The sequence below is a fragment of the Saimiri boliviensis genome, chromosome X (assembly GCF_048565385.1).
Source record: "Saimiri boliviensis isolate mSaiBol1 chromosome X, mSaiBol1.pri, whole genome shotgun sequence".
Lineage (NCBI taxonomy): Eukaryota > Metazoa > Chordata > Mammalia > Primates > Cebidae > Saimiri > Saimiri boliviensis.
In genome coordinates, this window is record NC_133470.1 from 86039558 (window position 1) to 86061383 (window position 21826).

At 36.9% G+C, this 21826-nt stretch overlaps 1 protein-coding gene across 3 annotated transcripts in view; it reads left to right on the plus strand.

Annotated features, from left to right (window-relative positions):
- The window catches only part of GABRA3 (gamma-aminobutyric acid type A receptor subunit alpha3), a 271576-nt gene that overhangs the window by 190340 nt on the left and 59410 nt on the right, over positions 1-21826 (plus strand). For all 3 annotated transcript variants that reach the window (XM_074391423.1, XM_074391422.1, XM_003943407.4), the window contains one exon: positions 16805-16887. In XM_074391423.1, coding sequence (XP_074247524.1) covers positions 16805-16887 — 83 coding nt within the window. The remainder of the gene's footprint in view (positions 1-16804; positions 16888-21826) is intronic.

A 21826-nucleotide genomic window follows, 5' to 3' on the forward strand; every position in this document is an offset into this window, starting at 1 on the left:
AGCAGGAACTAAATAATGTATACACAAGGACATAGAAAGTGGAATAACAGACAGTGGAGACCTGAAAGGGCAGAAAAGTAGGAAGGGTGAGGGATGGGAAGTTACTTAAATGGCACAATATATATTATTTGAGTGATGGTTACACTAAAAGCCCTAATTTGACCACTATGTAATATGTCTGTATAATAAAATGGCACTTGTACCCACTAAATCTACAAATAAATTAATAAATGGTGAATGTAAGCACATTTTCTAAAAAGAAAAAAGAGAACCCATGCTCTTAAACACTGTACTATAAGGCTACTATTGATTTGTTTAAAATAAGAACTTTTTGAATTTACATATAATAAAATTATATATAAAGTATAAAATTTACATATTATAAAATTGAAGTATAATTTAAATATTATAAAATTGTACAGTATTCCATTGTACAATTTCAGTTTACATGTATAATACCATGATTTTTAGTAGATTTATAGAATTGTGCAACTATAAAAATGATTCAAGTTTATAACATTCTATTACCACCAAAAACATTCCATTCTCATTCTATTCTCATCCCAATGCCAGTTGACCACTAATCTATATTCTGTCTCTATAGAGTTGTCTTTCTTGCACATGTCATGTGAATAGAATCATACAATGTGTGACATTTTGTTTCTGGCTGCTTTCACTTAGCATAACACATTTGAGATTCATCCATGTCATTGTACATATTTCTTTTTATTGATAGTTAACATTCCATTGTATAGATATGCCACGTCTTGTTCATCCATTCAAAATAATGGACATTTGGGTTGTTTTCACCATTTGGCTATTGTGAATAAAGCTGCTGTAAACAGATCTTCATTTGGACAAGTTTTCATTTATCTTTGTTAGTGAAGAATTAGAGTGAAACCACAGGGTCTTATGGTAAGCTAATGTTAAACTTTTTAAGAAACTGCCAAAATATTGTCCAAAGTGTGATTTCCACCACAATTTATGATCTTATGTTTTTTTTTCCCCAAATCCTTGTCAACATTTGAAATTGTTGGTCTTTTTAATTTTAGCCATTATAGTGTGCATGTAGTAGTATCTCATTGTAATTTTAATTTGCATTTCCTTAATGACTAATGATGTTGAACATCTTTCCACATGCTTATTGGTTAACAGAACATCTTATTTGATAACACTTGTATATTTAAATGCTTTTCTCATTTTTACATTAGGTTATTCTCATTATTGAGTTTTAAGGGTTATTTATGTATTTGTTTAAGTTAAATTTTTAAATTATACTTTAAGTTCTGGGGTACATGTGCAGATTGTGCAGGATTGTTGCATAGCTATACACTTGCCATGGTAGTTGGCTTCATCCATCCCCCTGTCACCTACATTAGGTATTTCTCCTAATGTTATCCCTCCCCAATCACCTCACCCACTGCTATCCTTTCCCTAGACCTCCCAGGCCCCAGTGTGTGATGTTGCCCTTCCTGTGTCCATGTGTTCTCATTGTTCAACACCCACTTATGAGTGAGAACATGCAATGTATGGTTTTCTGTGCATGTTCTTTTTTTGGGGGGGTTGTTTTTATTTTACTTTAGGTTCTGGGGTACATATGCAGATAATGCAGGATTGTTGCATAGGTACATACATGGCAATATGGTTTGCTGCCTCCATTTCCCCATCACCTATATCTGGCATTTCTCTCCACGTTATCCCTCCCCAACCTCCCCATCCCCTGCTGTCCCTCCCCTAGTCACCCCAACAGACCCCAGTGTGTGATGCTCCCCTCCCTGTATCCACATGTTCTCATTGTTCAACACCCACCTGTGAGTGAGAACATGTGGTGGTTGATTTTCTGTTCTTGTGTCAGTTTGCTGAGAATGATGGTTTCCAGATTCATCCATGTCCCTACAAAGAACACAAACTCATCATTTTTTATATCTGCATAGTATTCCATGGTGTATATGTGCCACATTTTCCTTGTCCAGTCTATCATCAATGAACATTTCAGTTGGTTCCAGGTTTTTGCTATTGTAAACAGTGCCACAATGAACATGTGTGTATGTGTCTTTATAATAGAATGATTTATAATCCTTTGGATATATACCCAGTAATGGGATTGCTGGGTCAAATGGAATTTCTATTTCTAGGTCATTAAGGAATCTCCACACTGTCTTCCACAATGGTTGAACTAAATCACACTCTCCTCAATGGTGTAAAAGTGTTCGTATTTCTCTACATCCTCTCCAGCATCTGTTGTCTCCAGATTTTTAATGATCACCATTCTAACTGGTGTGAGATGGTATCTCAATGGGGTTTTGATTTGTATTTCTCTAATAATCAGTGATCATGAGCATTTTTCATATGTTTGTTGGCCTTATATATGTCTTCTTTTGAAAAGTGTCTGTTCACGTCCTTCGCCCACTTTTGAATGGGTTTGCTGGTTTTTTTTTTTTTTTTTTTTCTTGTAAATCTGTTTTAGTTCTTTGTAGATTCTGGATATTAGTCCTTTGCCAGATGAGTAGATTGCAAATTTTTTTTCCAATTCTATTGGTTGCCAGTTCACTCTAATGATTGTTTCTTTTGCTGTGCATAAGATCTGGAGTTTAACTAGACCCCATTTTTCTATTTTGGCTTTTGTTGCCAATGCCTTTGGTGTTTTAGTCATGAAGTCCTTACCTATGCCTATGTCCTCAATAGTTTTGCCTAGGTTTTCTTCTAGGGTTTTTATGGTGTTGGGTCTTATGTTTAAGTCTTTAATCCATCCGGAGTTAATTTTAGTGTAAGGTGTCAGGAAGGGGTCCAGATTCTGTTTTCTGTACATGGCTAGCCAGTTTTCCCAACACCATTTATTAAACAGGGAATCCTTTCACCATTGCTCGTTTTTGTCAGATTTGTCAAAGATCAGATGGTTGTAGATATGTTGTGTTGCCTCCGAGGCCTCTATTCTGTTCCATTGGTCTATATACCAGTACCATGCTGTTTTGATTACTGTAGCCTTGTGGTATATAGTTTGAAGTCAGGTAATGTGATGCCTCCAGTTTTGTTCTTTTTGCTTAGAATTGTCTTGGCTATGCAGCCGCTCTTTTGGTTCCATATGCAGTTTAAGGTGTTTTGTTTTTCCAGTTCTGTGAAGAAGGTCATTGGTACCTTGATGGGGATGGCATTGAATCTGTAAATTACTTTGGGTAGTATGGCCATTTTCATGATACTGATTCTTCTTAATGATGAGCATGGAATGTTTTTCCATCTATTTGTGTCCTCTCATTTCGTTGAGCAGTGGTTTGTAGTTCTCCTTGAAGAGGTCCTTTACGTTCCTTTGTTGGTTGTATTCCTAGTTATTTTATTCTCTTTGTAGCAATTGTGAATGGCAGTTCATTCTTGATTTGGCTCTCTTTGAGTCTGTTATTGATGTATAGAAATGCTTGTGATTTTTGCACATTGATTTTGTATACTGAGACTTTGCTGAAGTTACCTATCAGTTTCAGGAGATCTTGGGCTGAGAGGATGGGGTCTTCTAAATATATAATTATGTTGTCTGCAAATAGAGACAATTTGACTTCCTCCTTTTCTAATTGAATATCCTTTATTTCTTTTTTTTGCCAGATTCTCTGCATCAATTGAGATAATCACGTGGTTTTTGTCTTTGGTTCCGTTTATGTGGTAGATTACGTTTATAGGCTTGCATGTGTTGACCCAGCATTGCATCCCTGGAATGAAGCCTACTTGATTGTGATGGATAAGCTTTTTGATGTGCTGTTGCAATCGGTTTGCCAGTATTTTATTGAAGATTTTTGCATCTATGTTCATCATGAATATTGACCTGAAGTTTTCTTTTCTTGTTGAGTCTCTGCCGGGTTTTGTATCAGGGTGATGTTGGTCTCATGAAATGATTTGGGAAAGAGTCCCTCTTTTTGGATTGTTTGGAGTAGTTTCAGAAGGAGTGGTAATAGCTCCTCTTTGTATGTCTGGTAGAATTCAGCTGTGGACCCATTTGGACCTGGGCTTTTTTTTTGGTTGGAAGGCTGTTAATTGCTGCCTCAACTTCAGCCCTTGTTATTGGTCTATTGAGGATTTTATCTTCTTCCTGGTTTAGGCTTGGGAGGGTGCATGTGTCCAGGAATTTATCAATTTCTTTCAGGTTTACTGGTTTATGTGCATAGAGTTGTTTGTAGTAATCTCTAATGGTAGTTTGTGTTTCTGTGGAACCAGTGGTGGTATACCCTTTATAATTTTTATTGCATCTATTTGATTCTTCTCTCTTTTCTCTTTTTTTCAGTCTGGCTAGTGGTCTGTCTATTTTGTTGGTCTTTTCTATAAACCACCTCCTGGATTTATTGATTTTTGAAGGGCTTTTTGTGTCTCTATCTCCTTCAGTTCTGCTCTGACCTTAGTTATTTCTTGTCTTCTGCTAGCTTTTGATTTTTTTTTTTTTTTGATCTTGCTCCTCTAGCTCTTTCAATTTTGATGATAGGGTGTGGATTTTAGATCTTTCCTTGCTTCTCATGTGGGCATTTGCTGCTGTAAATTTTCCTCTAGACACTGCTTTAAATATGTCCCAGAGATTCTGGTACATTGTGTCTTCGTTCTCATTGGTTTCAAAGAGCATCTTTATTTCTGCCTTTATTTCATTTTTTATCCAGTTCAAGAGCCAGTTTAGTTTCCATGAAGTTGTGTGATTCTGAGTTAGTTTCTTAATCCTGAGTTCTAATTTGATTGCACTGTGGTCTGAGAGGCTGTTTATTATGAATTCCATTCTTTTGCATTTGCTGAGGAGTGATTTACTTCCAATTATGTGGTCAATTTTATGGTAGGTGTGATGTGGTGCTAAGAAGAACGTATATTCTGTGGATTTGCAGTAGAGAGTTCTGTTAATGTCTATTAGGTTTGCTTCATCCAGATCTTAGTTCAAGTCCTGGATATTCTTGTTAATTTTCTGTCTCGTTGATCCGTCTAATGTCAACAGTGAAGTATTAAAGTCTCCCACTATTATTGTGTGGGAATCTATGTCTCTTAGTAGGTCGTTAAGAATTTGGTTTATGTATCTGGGTGCTCCTATATTGGGTGCATATATATTTAGAATCGTTAGCTTTTCTTGTTGCATTGATCCTTGTATCATTTTGCAATGCCCTTCTTTGTCTCTTTTGATCTTTGTTGGTGTGAAGTCCATCTTATTGGAGACTAGGATTGCAACTCCTGCTTTTTTTTTGCTCTCCATTTGCTTGGTAAATCTTCCTCCATCCCTTTATTTTGAGCCTATGTATGTCCTTGCACATGAGATGGGTTTCCTGGATACAGCACACTGATGTGTTTTTACTTTTTATCCAATTTGCCAGTCTGTGTCTTTTGATTGGGACATTTATCCCATTTACCTTTAAGGTCAATATTGTTATGTGCAAATTTGATCCTGCCATTTTGATGCTAGCTGGTTCTTTTGCCCATTAGTTGACACATTTTTTTTCATTGTGTCGATGCTCTTTACCATTGGGTACGCTTTTGGAGTGTCTGGTAATGGTTGTTCCTTTACATGTTTAGCACTTCTTTCAGGAGCTCTTGTAAAGCAGGACTGCTGGTGATGAAATCTTTAAGCAATCGTTTGTTCATAAAGGATTTTATTTCTCCTTTGCTTATGAAGCTTTGTTTGGCTGGATATGAAATTCTGGGTTGAAAGTTCTTTTCTTTAAGGATGTTGAATATTGTTCCCCACTCTCTTCTGGCCTGTAGGGTTTCTGCTGAGAGATCTGCTGTGAATTTGATGGACTTTCCTTTGTGGATAACCTGACCTTTCTCTCTGGCTGCCCTTCGCATTTTCTCCTCCATTTCAACCCTGGTGAATCTGATGATTATGTGCCTTGGGGTTGCTCTTCTTGAAGAATATCTTTGTGGTGTTCTCTGTATTTTCTGAACTTGAATATTGGCCTGCCTTCCTAGGTTGGGGAAGTTCTCCTGGATAATATCCTGAAGAGTGTTTTCTAGCTTGGATTCATTCTCTCTCTCACATTCAGGTACATAGATTAGGTATTTTCACATAATCCCATATTTCTTGGAGGCTTTTAAAATTTCTTTTTACTCTTTTTTCTTTATTCTTGCCTTCTCATTTTATTTCATTGAGTTGATCTTCAGTCTCTGATATCCTTCCTCCTGCTTGTTCAGTTCGGCTATTGAAACTTGTGTATGCTTTGTGAAATTTTCATGTTGTGTTTTTCAGCTCCATCAATTTATTTATATTCTTCTCTAAGCTTTTTATTCTCATTAGCATTTTGTCAAACCTTTTTTCAATATTCTTAGTTCCTTTGCATTGGGTTAGAACATGTTCTTTTAGCTCAGAGAAGTTTGTTATTGCCCACTTTCTGAAGCCTGTTTATGTCAATTCATCAGACTTATTCTCCATCCAGTCTTGTTCCCTTGCTTGTGAGGAGTTGTGATCCCTTGGAGAAGGAGAGGCATTCTGGTTTTGGGTGTTTTCATTCTTTTTGCACTGGTTTCTTCCCATCTTTGTGGATTTATCTACTTGTGGTCTTTGTAGTTGGTGGCTTTTGAATGGGGTTTCTACATGGACATCCTTTTTGTTGATGATAAAGTTATTTGTTTCTGTTTTTTAGTTTTCCTTCTAACAGTCAGGCACCTCTGCTGTAGGACTGCTGGAGGTCCACTCCAGACCCTGCTTGCCTGGGGATCACCTGCAGCAGCTGCAGAACAGTAAGGGTTTCTTCCAGTTTCTTCTTCTGTTATCTTTGTCCCAGAAGTATACCTGCCAGATGTCAGCCTGAGCTCTCCTTTATGAGGTGTCTCTTTGGACATACAAGGGTAGGGGAGCTGCTTGAGGAGACAGTCTTTCCTTTATAGGAGCTCAAGTGCTGAGCTGTGAGCTCTGTTTTTCTCTTCAGAGCTGCTGGGCAGGTGTGTTTAAGTCACTGCTGTGGAACTCATAACCACCTTTTTTTCCCAGGTGCTCTGTCCTGGGAAGGTGGGGTTTTATTTATAAGTTCCTGATGTGCTGCTGCCTTTTTTCAGAGATGCCCTGCCCAGTGAGGAGGTAGCCTAGTTACAGTCTGCCAGCACAGGCGTTGCTGAGCTGCCATGGGCTCTGCCCAGCTGTTGTGTGAAATTCCTTGTGGTTTTGTTTATAGAGGTATAGTTAGAACTGCCTCAGTAATGGCAGACTGCCTTGGTAGTGGTGGACTACCTCGGTAAAGGCAGATGCCCTTCCCCCCGCAGAGCTGTACTGTCCTAGGTCCAGCTGTGCTTGCTGTGAAACTCTCAATGCAGAGCATTTCAGATAGCTGGTCTTTGTTGGAGTGGGACCTGCCAAGCCAGATCACCTGGCTCCCTGTTTCAGCCCCCCCTTTTTTTGAGTTAAATGGGCAACTCTGTCTCTCAGGTGTTCCAAGCACCAGTTGAATCTTTAAAAGTCCAATTTATCATATATTTTATTGTATGGATCATGATTTTTTGTCATACCTAAGAAATCTTTGTGTCACTCAATGTAACAAAGATTTTCTTCTATGTTCTCTTAGAAATTTTAGCTTTTAAATTTTGGTTTATGATCCATTGTTAGTTGATTTTTGTTTAATTGGCTGAGATAATAGTCTAAGTTCATATCTTGCACTTGGATATTAAATTCTCCAAGAGAATTATTTATTTGAAAAGCTATTTTTTTTTCACACTGAATTTCTTGGTGCCTTGGTCAAATATGAATTGACTATAAATATCAAAGTTTATTTCTGGATTTTCTATTTTTTCCATTAGTTTATATACAATCTTTAGGTAAAAACTGCAACGTATTGATTACTGTAGCTTTAAAATTGGAAAGTGTAAGTACTCATGATTTTTTTGAAAGATGCTTTGGGTATTCTAGATCCTTTGTATTCTCATATAAATTTTAGAATTAACTTCTCATTTTCGCAAACAGAAAAACTTCTGGGATTTTCAAAGAAAGTGTGTTGAATATATAGAACAATATGGAGATAATTGCCACCTTAATGATATTAGGTCTTCTAAATCTGTGAACACGGAATGTCTGAACATGTCACCTTCAACTAAAGACAGTTTTGATTTTTGCTTTCCAATCTTTCTCTTATATTCTTTTGCTTGCCTAATTATTTAGACAGCTTTATTGAAATATGATTCACATTTCATATAATTCATCCTTTTGAAGTGTACAATTAAATGATTTTTAATATATTCACAGTTGTGCAACCATTACCAAGATCTAATTTCAGAACATTTTAGTCACCTCAAAAAAGAAACTCCATACCATTAGCAGTCATTCCCCATTTCTTTTTTTTTATCTGACTGGCTAAATTCTTCAATAAGGAGAATAAAGAAGAAAAGATATCCTTGCTTGATCTTAGGGGAAGTATCTTAGTCTCTCACTTTTAACTATGTGCTAGATGAGGGTATTAGTAAGTGCCCTTTATCAACTGAGGAAGTTGCCTTCATGTCCTAGATTTTTGAGAGTTTTAAATCATAAAGCAGTTTTAGATTTCGTCTTCCTGGTTTCATTTTTGACTTCCTTCAACTTTTTAACTATAAAGTTGCCATAATTTTAAAATGTTAGCTAGACCAAGTTACTCTTCTGCTTAAAATCCACAGTGCCTCTACATTTCACTCCTAGTGAAAGCAAAAATACCCAGGAACCCTTACACTATATAGTTCATGCCCCATAGTTTCCTCTTCAAACTCATCTTCTATTACTTTTCCCCTTGATGTCTACAATGTAGCCACAGTAGCCTAGTTGCTATTTCTTTTTTTTTAGTGATTATTATTATTATTATTTTATTGCATTTTAGGTTTTGGGGTACATGTGAAGGACATGCATGATTGTTGCATAGGTACACACATGGCAGTGTGGTTTGCTGCCTTCCTTCCCCTCACCTGTATCTGTCATTTCTCCCCATGCTATCTCTTCCCACCTCCCCACCCCCCATCCCTCCCCCATTTCCCCCCAACGGACCCCAGTGTGTAGTGCTCTCCTCCCTGTGTCCATGTGTTCTCATTGTTTCTTGAACACACTGGGCACACTTCTACCTCAGGGCTTTTGCATTGCCACCCCTTCTAATTTGAATGCTCTTTCCCCAGGTGTCTACAAGGCTCATTCTCTCATCTGCTTCAGATCATTGCTCAAATGTCAACTGTTCAGTGAGGCATTTGCTAAACACCCTATTAAAAATTGCCACCCCTTCCCAATACTGTTTTTCTTTTTATTCCTGGGATATAGCACACTTCAATAAACTATATAATTTCCTTACTTATCTCATTTACTTTTTGTCTTCCTGTACTGAGATGTAAACTCTAAGTGGACAACAATCTTTGTATTTTCATTTATGTAAAATATTATGCCCTTATCTGTGGTTTCATTTCTCATGGTTTCAGTTACACATTATCATCCATGGTCTGAAAATATTAAATAAAAAATTCTAGTATTAAACAATTCATAAGTTTTAAGTTGCATGCCATTCTGAGTAGTGTAATGAAATCTTGGCTATCCTGCTCTGTCCCACCCGAGATATGAATCCTCCTTTTGTTCAGTAGATACAACCTGCTCATTAGTCACTTAGTAGCTATTACAGCTGCCAACTCAACTGTTTCATTGTCATACTGCTTGTGTTCAAGAAACCCTTATTTTACTTATTAATGGTCCCAAAGTGCAAGAGTATTTGCCTAACTTATAAATTAAACTTTATCATATGTGTGTATGTATAAGAAAAAATATAGTACATGGAGAGTTCAATACTATCTGTGGTTTCAGACATCCACTGGGGATCTTTTGTTGACTACACCAGTGAATCAGGAAACTTTTAGTTAACTCCCAGACTATGTTGACTGAGTTGGGGAAATTCTGTTCCTTCCATTTTCTCAGACATAAATATATAAGATGATTTCTATAAGGCTCTCGTAGCTCTGAAATTCTAGGGAATAAACTATTTACACATTGAAGGGAATAAATTGAGATATTGTTATTAATTAATCATATTAAGACACGATTTTGCCTAGAACTCTAGCAATACTTAAGCCTTGTCTTATCCAAGCTACACCTCCTCTCTGCAGTGTCTGAGAGAAATATGTGTCTTTAGGAAAGAAAAGTCATTCAGTAAATCATTCATTGTGTTGATATTCATTGAGTACATATAATGTGCTAGACACTTTGCTAGGATCTTAGCACACATCAAAGAAAGATTAAAAATCCATAACCTTATAGAAAGAAAAGAGGAAAACCAGATGACAAACAGAAAATGTAAGTTTGATGGTGCATTATATTTAGGAGCTATGAAAAAAAGAAAAGTGTATAGGATAGGTAGTAAACTGAGTGGAGATAAGATAAGCCCCATTTAGAAGATGCTAATTGAGCAAAAACGTGAAAAAAAAATGCAGAAATTAGTTATCCAGGTATTTGAAAGAATAATATCCTAGGCAGAGAGCATAGTGACTAGATAGGTCATCACATAAGAGAGACAGGTGTGTTGACAGAGCTGAAGCAGAGTGAGCAGGGGAGGGCAGATGACAGGATTATATTAAACCCTGTAAGCCTTGATAAGGACTTTGGTTTTTACTCTGTAATAGATCAGCAAACACTGGAAGGCTGTTATATAGAATATACTGTAAGAGGGAAGGGGAAGAGCAGAGACACAACCTAGGAGGCTAATGCAACAATTTAACTTTAAATTAAGATGGGATAAAAACCAATGTATTTGCCACAAAGGGGGGATGGCAAGAGAGTCAGCATTGGCAGAGCACAGTAAAATGAGGGTAATAACTGAAGTATGTATGTAGGGGAGAAGGGTGCTGGTGCAGAGCTGAAAAGGTCATCAGATTCTCATTTGTATCCTCCTCTCCCAAAGAAGGGGCTCCCTGGATTGCCTCTTACTTTGTATCTGGTCTTTGCATAAAAAGCAAAGCAAGCCAACCCCTGGACTGTGACTATAATTCTATGATGTGAATGCCACATTTCCAGGGGACTCTGACTTTTTTTTTGGAAAGCCCACTGAAAACTGCTAGCAAAAATAAAACCAGGCTTAGTAGACCTTCACAAAGGAATCCATGAAGAGAGAGAAAGGTTGGAAAAGGAGAGAGGACATGAAATTTTCCCGGGGTTGGTTTGTTTTGCTGATCGGAAGTCAGAGGCAACCATGTCATTTAAAGTCTCTGATTCTGCCCCAGCTTTCTCTTTGAAATTATTTTCTACATATAGTAAAGATAATAATGATGACAGTGATAATCCTCTGGAGTATATAAAGCCTTCAATTTCTTTTTTTTTTCCCTAATTTGTGCCTCCCAGCACCCTATAAATGCCTGATGTTGTTAAATGAATAAATGTTGAATGGATGGATGGGTTATTTAGAGGAAGGGGATGTTGTCTCTACTATTCCTTTTTATAGGTGAGAGAACTAAAGTTGAGAAAAGTCCAATCCTTAAACACAAAGTTTGACTTATTTTTTCTTACAAATATTGTTAGTGTCTGTTTCTATCTCCACTGCTAATCTCTTGGTTCATATTCCTGTCTTCTCTCTTTTTTTTATGTTTTGGATTTTATTTTATTTATTTATTTATTTATTTATTGCATTTTAGGTTTTGGGGTACATGTGAAGAACATGCAAGATTGTTGCATAGGTACACACATGGCAGTGTGGTTTTCTGCCTTCTGTCCCCTTGCCTGTATCTGTCATTTCTCCCCATGCTATCCCTTCCCACCTCCCCACCCCCTCGTTCCTCCCCCATTTCCCCCCAGTGGACCCCAGTGTGTAGTGCTCCCCTCCCTGTGTCCATGTGTTCTCATTGTTCAACACCCGCCTATGAGTGAGAATATGCGGTGTTTGATTTTCTGCTCTTGTGTCAGTTTGCTGAGAATGATGGTTTCCAGGTTCATCCATGTCCCTACAAAGGACATGAACTCATCATTTTTGATGGCTGCGTAATATTCCATGGTGTATATGTACCACATTTTCACTATCCAGTCTATCATCATTGGGCATTTGGGTTGGTTCCAGGTCTTTGCTATTGTAAACAGTGCTGCTATGAACATTCGTGTGCATGTGTCCTTATAGTAGAATGATTTATAATCCTTTGGATATATACCCAGTAATGGGATTGCTGGGTCAAGTGGGATTTCTATTTTTAGGTCCTTGAGGAATTGCCACACTGTCTTCCACAATGGTTGAATTAATTTACATTCCCACCAACAGTGTAAAAGTGTTCCTATTTCTCCACATCCTCTCCAGCATCTGTTGTTTCCAGATTTTTTTAATGATCACCATTCTAACTGGTGTGAGATGGTATCTCAATGTGGTTTTGATTTGCATTTCTCTAATGACCAGTGATAATGAGCAGAAACAGGACCCCTTCCTGACACCTTACACCAGAATTAACTCCAGATGGATTAAAGACTTAAACATCAGACCTAACACCATAAAAACCCTAGAAGAAAATCTAGGCAAAACCATTCAGGACATAGGCGTAGGCAAGGACTTCATGATCAAAACGCCAAAAGCAATGGCAACAAAAGCCAAAATAGACAAATGGGACCTAATCAAACTCCACAGCTTCTGCACGGCAAAAGAAACAGTCAGTAGAGTGAATCGGCAACCGACAGAATGGGAAAAAATTTTTGCAGTCTACCCATCTGACAAGGGGCTGATATCCAGAATCTACAATGAACTAAAACAGATCTACAAGAAAAAAACAAACAAGCCCATTCAAAAATGGGTGAAGGATATGAACAGATACTTTACAAAAGAAGACATACAGGAGGCCAACAAACATATGAAAAAATGTTCATCATCACTGTCTTCTCTTTAACTCCACTTCAGTAATAACCACCTCACTGATCTGTCAACTCTGTAGGATTCACCCTCCTGTCCATAATTCCATAAATTAAATGGCAATTTGCTAACCATGCCCACTGAGTTATTTTGCAAGATAAATGGTAGTAACAAGACAGTCTGAGTCCCTGGAATGATCTTCTTGAAAGAGCAATATGACTTTGTCAGTTGTTAGTCCAAGACCTAGAAAGTTGATCTTGTTTAGTGTGATGCCTATAGCTCTGCTGATCTGGCTCCAGCCTCATCTCCTATCACTTCCCAGGTATCCTAAATTCCAGCCCTTATGCCCTTATTTCTAGCCCTTCTGGATCACTGTTACCCAAATAGGCCAGACTTGTTTCTGCCTTTGTGCTTTAGCATATATTATATTCTTTAGAATGCCTTTCATTGCCTCACCCTACTTATCCTCTTAGCTTCATCTTAGGTAATCTTGGTTCTATAAGGCCTTCTAGGATGGCCTCAGGCATAACAATTCCTTCATTTTCTGTGTACCCACAGCACCTATCATAGAACTTGATAGATTGTGTTGAGACTATTTGTGTACATACATGCTATTTCTCTTAGACAGTAAGCTCGTCAAAGACTGGGTCCGCATATCTTGCCCAAAATACTTAAGTACTCTGTAAATATTTGTTAGATGAATGTATAAACCCAACATCTTTGCAGTGAAATTAGGCAGAAGAATAGGCCTGGAACAGGGTAAGTATAAATATTTTAATTTAGTGAAATCATAAGTGTGTTTTAGCATCTATGACAGAAGATAGTTACAGTTTCTCCTCAACTTTAGGTTTAGAACTTTGTATGTAGATCAGGACTCTTTTGGGGTCAGTCCCTGTCTTGTAGCAGAAACTCATTATTCTGGATGTCAAAACTTTCTGTCAATAACCTGACCAGCCTCCAAGGGTAGGGAAGAAAATTATTTTACAGAGATTAGAAATGAACTACTTGAAAGCAAAACTTTGACATTGCCAGCCATTGGATGAATAATGAAACTGAGATTAACAAATACAGCTCTGGAAGGAATTAGCAGGAAAATCAAGCTCAGTTTAATCTCAGTCAGCCAGCTTCTAGGTAGTCTGTCCAGGACCTCCAGTCATGGCTGATTGCTAAAACCAATGGATATGTTACCACCACACAAATGATCAGAGCTGCAATAATTGATATTGCTTAAAGCAAGCTAAATAAATGAAATGCACCCAGGCATGTATTAGCAAGAACACCAGCCTGGAAGGCAAAAAGAAAGTATGTGCTCCTTCAGCAAATACTTAACACATTTCTTATTTTCAGTATCCCCCATCTAAATAATAAGAGGTTGCGACTAGATGGCATGTGTTCCTGCAGGTCTAACTCATCCCTTGGATATTTACAAAATTTCCAATGTGTCTTGAACAAAAACTGAATTCTGAAGCTAGCCTGCAATACCCCACCAATCTGACTTTTATTCTTAAGGCATAAAAGGGGTTTCATGATTCAAAGAACTGGACACGAGAGAAATGTATTTCAGTGAAAAACATGCTCCTTGTGTTGGATACTGAAAAGATTCCATGAGAGTTTAATAAAGAAAATTGTGTTCCTTCTCTACACTTATATTATTATTTCCAAGATACTGCCTCTTATGAGTAATGCCAAGGGGAAATTACTTTATGTCTAGCCAGAAGTTCTAGGGACATGGAGAATAAGACCATAACAAATAGACTATCAAAGCAGATGCAAAGGTAGTGATTTCTGATTAGGGGCAAAACGGATTTATAATAACTTTCCTATCTTCTTCCCATCCACTTCTTGCTCATCCCACCTAAGCACAAAGGAGAGAGAAAAAGCAGATATTTATGTGGGCAAGGCACTTCATAAACCAAATTATGTTGTGCTCTTTTTATTGGTTCTTGAACATGTCAATGCTGTCTGACTTTCTTGCCCTCCTTATCTACCTTCTCATAGCTAGGATTTTCAATATCCCCTCAAGCTTTTTCTGCAACAGAAAGTACTCTGACTGTATTCAGGCTAATGTACTCAATTCCTGCCTCATGTCAATAGCTAACTGTATATGTGAGGGTTATATTTCTCATCCTATAACAGTGGTCATTATGAGGGGAATGATTATGGCTTGTGCTTCTGGTTCTTCCTTATTTTCTTAGTATCTTCTCATGACTACCTTACATACGGAACATACTTACTCAAAGGTAACCAGATACATATGACTTAAAGATTACTGAGGACCTGAGGAGACAGTTACCCTCAGATGAATGGAAAATTTTTGATGTAGAAAGAATACCAGATTTGCACTCTAGCTCTCCAGGTTGTGTGACTTGAGAAAGTCACTTTAACTCCATAAATTATTATTTAGGAAATAGAGATGATAATAATGCCTGCAATATGTTCCTCACAGGGTCTCTATGGGGAGCAAATGAGATAAATAAAATCCTTAGTTCCAGAAATCGAGGGTCCCTGCATCACAAATGTTAGAGGCAGACCTGAGTGGAATTATTGATGGGAATGTTCTTTAGAAGTTGTTAACATGCTGTGAGCATCTCATAGGTTATTAGCAATAATCATCATCATGATAACAATTATCCATTGAACCTCCTATGCCTTCTTAGACACATAGATGTCTGTAATTTGACAAGAAATATCTCCTGGTATCTTACACTCATTAACCAAATAGAAACTGTGTTAAGCAGCAATAGCCTGGGGATATCTTCTTCTTAAGATTTTGCTTCCTAACACTGTTGCAGTAGCACTGCAATGTGAAGAGAGAGAAATGGAGACCCTACACATGGGATCACTTGCAGGCACTTCTTTATTTGTTGCCTCAACAAAACACTTCCTCATAGGCTTCCTTGGTAATTGTATAGATGTGAGGCATATTCTTTTCAGTCTCATATATTGATATTTTATTTGGCAAGATTTCTGGTCCTAAGGAGTACTTGGGTCCTGAAAAGTTCTGAGCAGGAGTACCTATCTAAGGGAAGAAGCCACTGGGGAAATGAATGACATTATAATTGATAATCAGTTTCTAAACTTATTAGAACTCCAAAAGGATGGCAGGGGTTGAGTCCAATATATCCAGGAAGTATAAAGGCTAGTTAGAAGTAGCTCATTAGGGCTAGCTTCCAACCAACTCTTAATTTTTGCAGTGTGAGCCCCATATCTATATAGGAGGCTACTATCTAGCTCAAGGAAAATTAGGCCTTGAAAAATTAAAAGAAATCAAAGGGGAAGCATTGAAATAGACTATTGAGAGAGACTAATGCAGGGGAATGAGTATGTAAATATATCATCTCCCATTCAGATTTCCACTGAGCAATCCATCCAGCATCTTTTCTAGATGTCTCTGTTAACAGAATATAAGCTCTTTAGACTTGACCTCTGAGGTTTCTAATGCCCCCCATCACTTTTTTTTTTTTTTCTGGAGTGGTCAGTTTCCTTGTGTGTGTGTGTGTGTGTGTGTGTGTGTGTGTGTGTGTGTGTGTTCAAGAGCCATCTCTTTCAACAAAGCTATAGCACTTCCTGTGAGCAGCAGAATTATCTTTTGTGTCTGTCTGTTAATGATCACAGTAAAGATATTCTTTCTACATATCTCTTCTCTTCAGTGCAATGTTTAAATTGGTTAACTCACATAATAGCCTGCTGCGAAGAAATATTTCAGAAATAATTAAACTGCAATCAGTAGTGAATGAGTCAGAACTTGGTGTTTCCAGGCTTCTTAGGGAGTAGCTAAGAAAGTACAGTTAGGGCAGAAAATTTATATTTGTTTTTCAAAGGTGATACAATGGGATTCAGATAAGAACCAAAAATATGAATACTTAATGTCTCTTTGAGGGGCTATCTAGCTCATTTTATCCATCCTTTGTGTTCATAAAGACTTGAATCTCAGTTAACCTAGACAAACAAAACTTGTGTTATCCTTAGGAACAGTTCATTGCTGCTGAGTGGGAATACAGCCCTGTATTTAATAACATTTATTTTAGCTGAATTTCTTTTTCTGTTTGCCCTTCTTTTAGGTTAACAATTCATGCCGAGTGTCCCATGCATTTGGAAGATTTTCCCATGGATGTGCATGCCTGCCCACTGAAGTTTGGAAGCTGTATGTATTTTTTTTTTCTCTTTCTCTCTCTTTCTTTTGCCAGATCTTCCAAAAGAAACTTAACATATTCTATTCTGTTCACTAGGCGTTTCTAAAGCTGAGGCCTTTAATCCGGGCTGGCATGAGGGTGGGTCAGAGAGTGGGGTTGAGTAGTGCTAACTAATCAGGAGGAGGAGACTTAGCCTTTAACAGAGTTTTCTTTCTAAGAAGCAAACTTCATTTTGCCATTTCAGACTAATTTCTATGTCATTAGATTGAAACATTAATGTCTGTTTCCTAAATTGCCCAAAGGACAGAGCAAGACAGAACTGATATATAATACAGTCACAGCTACCTAAAGACAAGCTCTGTCAAACAGAATGTGTTTATATTTTTTAAATGTTTATTCTATCTGCATCTTCATATACTTCTGTCCAGTTGTCCAATTCTCAACAGTATATGATATGCAGGAAGAGATTCAGAAGATTTGTTCACTTTTCAAAGTATTATCTTTTCCAGTAGCTGTAAATTTTACGGAGAAAGTAGTAAATATATAGTCCATTTGCAAATAAATTAGAAAAAATCAAAATTGAATACAATTTGAGTGAGTTTTTCAACCTAAGAATTTCAGAGTGACTTTCATATGCAGTGTCATCAGAGTAATATATCAAGATCTGTGCTGATGACATCAAAATTAAATTAAACTATGTTTTGAAATAGAAAGTGCATTTGAAAAGACCCAAATAATTAAATGCGACATGTTTTTTCAATCATTAATTTTTCAAATCTTTACAAACTGTCTTCTGTGTGCCAGGTTCTGTTCTAGGAGCTTGGAATGCATCCATAAATAAAACAAAAACCTTGCCCTTGTGGAGCTTATATTATAGAGAGAAGAGTGATAGTGAAAGATAAAATAATGGATTAATGGGTAAAGCATAGGGCATGTTGTAATATGAGAAGCAACATGGGAAAACATAAAAGTACTGCAGAATTAGGGGAAAAGTACTGCAGAATCCTCCATCCATGCCTGGGTGGAGGATTTGTGTTACCACTGAAATTGAAAATAGGATGATTAGCATCACCCTAATTTTTAAAAAGTAACACTCAAGCAGCAATATTAAGAAAGTAGAGAGTTTATTGATGTGTGTATATCTATCTATCTATCTATCTATCTATCTATCTATCTATCTATTGCCCTGAGTAGAAGGAACAATCCGGAAAAATACCTTATGTCAGAAAAGTAGGTGACTTGTTCAGCCACTGTGGCTGGCTAGAGTGAGAAAGGGATGAGCAGGAGAAGAGGATGGGACCAAAGTGAGGGCCAGATAATCTAAAGTCTTATAGGCCACTAAAGGGATTTGAATTATAGTCTAAGGAAAAACGAAGAACAATTAGAATACTTTAAATAAAATAGCAGCATTAACCTATGTTTTAAAATAATTACTAGGAATTTTTTAAGTGATATAAGTAGAAGAAGGATCAAATCGCGGAGCCCAGGTAGGCAGTTACTACAGTATTTCTGGTAAGACAAGAGTTGTTGATTGGTGAACAGTGTTCTCCTCATTAACAACTAGACAACCTAGAACTGTAGAAGCAATAAAGCTCAGTAAAGATTGTAGAATCTAAAACTCTGGAGAATGGGGAGAACCTCTCATAGATGAACTTGTGACCTACAGCTTTTCATCTCTGGGGGCATTTGCCAATTCTGGCCTTGGATTGCAGCTTGAATTCAAGTTTGGCCCTGGGCATAGTGTTCATACTGGTGAATGAGAAGAAATAGCAATGATTTCATGATCACACATGACTAGGGTGACATAAAGAAAATATCTAAAACGTCTCAAATTCATGGCTGATCTTCCTGTCAATACAATTGTTGAATTCTGAATTTGCACAGAGCATGAGGACAAAAGCTAATATGAAAAACATTGAAAAGCAGATCTTCCTTTTCTGCAGTCTTCCAATGGTGAAAAAGAAGAAGGCATGTCAGACTACCAGTTTAAAATCCTATGGACCTAAATCCTAGTAACAAGGGAATAGCAGAGGCAGATTAGATTTAGCCAAGACTATAACCCAGCACAAGTCTCTATGAGATTAAGGTGATAATTCTCCCATACTAACTGTATAGCAAAGTAAATAATGAATCCTCTTTGGTGGAAAAGAGACTTCTGTCTGAAAATACTACAGTTTTATACACAATGCATGGAATTCAATGGAAAATCCTTAGTCATATGAATAGGCAGGACCATGAGACCTAAAACCAAGGTTTAAAACCAAAGCCCAAAACCAAAATATATAAAGAGACATACAGGTGATTTAGATGTCAGAATTTGTAGACAAAACCTTTAGAAAGCTATGGCTAATATAGTAAAGAAAAAAGAGGAAATTATTACTAAAACAGATCAAATATATATAATTTTAACAGAAAATTAGAATATATAAAGAAGAATGAATTAGAATTACAGGAAAGTACAATATCTAAAATTCAGAATTCAATGGATAGATCTGACAAGAAGAAGACAGGATCAGATGACTGAAAAATTGGTAAATAGGAAATAGGAAAATAGGAAAAAACAAACTGAAGCATAGAGAGCTAAATATAGAAACAAGTAAAAAGTACGTGGGTCACATAGTAAGGGAATATAAGCTATCCTATTATAAAGACACATACACACATATGTTCATCATAGCACTACTCACAATAGCAAAGACATGGAATCAACCTAAATGCCCATCAATTACAGACTGGATAAAGAAAATATAGTACATATATAGCACGGAATACTCTGAAGCCATCAAAAAAGAATATCTTGTCCTTTGCAGAGACATGCTTGGAGCTGGAGGCTATTATGCTTAGCAAACTAACACAAGAACAGAAAATCAAATATCGCATATTCTCACTTACAAGTAGGAGCTAAATGATGAGAACACATGGACACACAAAGGGGAACAACACACACTGGGGTTGTTGGAGGGTACGAGAAGAAAGAGGATCAGGAAAAATAACTAATGAGTACTTGTCTTAATACCTGGGTGATGAAATAATCTGTACAACAAACCGCCATGACACACATTTACCTATGTAACAAACAGGCATATCCTGCATATGTACCCTGAACTTAAAAGTTAAATAAATAAATTGCAATGTGTAATTTGCAGAGGATAAACAGGCAGATAAAGAAGCAACAGCAATAATTAAGTAAAGGCCAAACACCTTAAAACTGATGAAAATTATCAGCCCAAATATTCAAGAAATCACATAAACATGAAGCAGGATAAACAAAATGAAAAAAGTGCTGATTCTAAAGTTTATGTGGAAATATTTAAAGTAGCAAGAGTAGTTAAGGTGACTTTAAAGAATAATGAAGCTGGGAAATTTACATTAAAATCTAACTTGATATCAGATATCTAGACCTATTTTGAAGTTACAGTAATTTAGAAAAGGTATTATTGTTGCAAAGTAGACAAATATACTCATGTAACAGAATAGAAGAAAGAGAGATTCATATTGACTCTTACGTCACATAATTAAAAAAATAAATTCCAGATGGTTTGCAGATCTAAAAGTGAAAGAGTGAAAGGTAAAACAGTACAGTTTTTATTAATAGAAGAAAGCATAACAGAATACCTCCATAATCTTGGAAAAAGTAGAGATTGCTTAAACAGGACATAGATGAACATCAATCATAAAGGTAAAATAGAATGACTTGAAAGATATTAAAAATTAAGAAATCACCTTTGTTAGAAGACTATTAAGAGAGTGAGTAGAAGCCACAGAGAGGGAGAATGTATTTGCATTGCATATGAACAGTAAAGGACACAAAAGCAAAAGACATACAAATATGTATAAAAAGTATCTGAATCCTCGATAGAGAAAAGGCCAAAGTCTTTAATGGACACATTTTAAAGCAGTTTCCCAAGCTCCAAACACACACACACTCACATGCACACACACAGAGACACAGACACACATGCGCACATACACACACACACACACACACTGATTGTATTAGTTAGCAGGGAAATGCAAAATAAAATCCAGGGGCTACCAATATACACCCATTAGAATGACTAACATGAAAGACAGAAAATGCTACTTCTTGGTGAGGATGTTGAGCAAATCTGTACTCTTATGCACTACCGATAAGAATGTAAATTTGTACCAAGGTTTTGGAAAATTGTTTGGTGCCATTTAATAGTGTTGTACGTCTGCATATCATATAACTTTGCATCTCTAGTCCTAAGTATAATTCCAAACAGGCATCATTGTTTATGTATACCAAAAGGCATATAAAGAATGTCCATAGCAGAGCTAATTGTAATAACCTCACTGGAAACTATCTTAATGTCCATCAGAATGGATTAAAAAGCTGTAGCATAGTCACACAATGAAATAGTATACAGCAATGACAATTATATTACACTCAACAACATGGATGAGGTCACAGACACAATGCTGAGCAAAAGCCAAATACATAAGTGTATATAGAGTGTGATTCTATTTATACTATGTACACAAACAGGCAAAACTAATATGTGCTGTTAAAAGTATTTAATATTGGCTGGGTGCGGTGACTCATGCCTGTAATCCCAGCACTTTGGGAAGCTGAGGTGGGTGGATCATGAGGTCAGGAAATCGAGACCATCCTGGCCAACATGGTGAAACCTCATCTCTACTAAAAATGCAAAAATTAGCTGGGCATAGTGGTGCGTGCCTGTTATCCCAGCTACTCAGGAGGCTGAGGCAGGGCAATTGCTTGAACCAGAGAATTAGAGGTTTTAGTGAGCCAAGATTGTGCCACTGCACTCCAGCCTGGTGACACAGCAAGACTCCATCTCAAAAAGAAAAAAAAGCCTTTAATATTTTATCCATTAACAAGAAGTTGGAATTCCTAGGTATTTTATAAGTTAAATGTTATTCATAGCACATTTTCAAACTTCTTAATGGTTTTTATTTTTAATC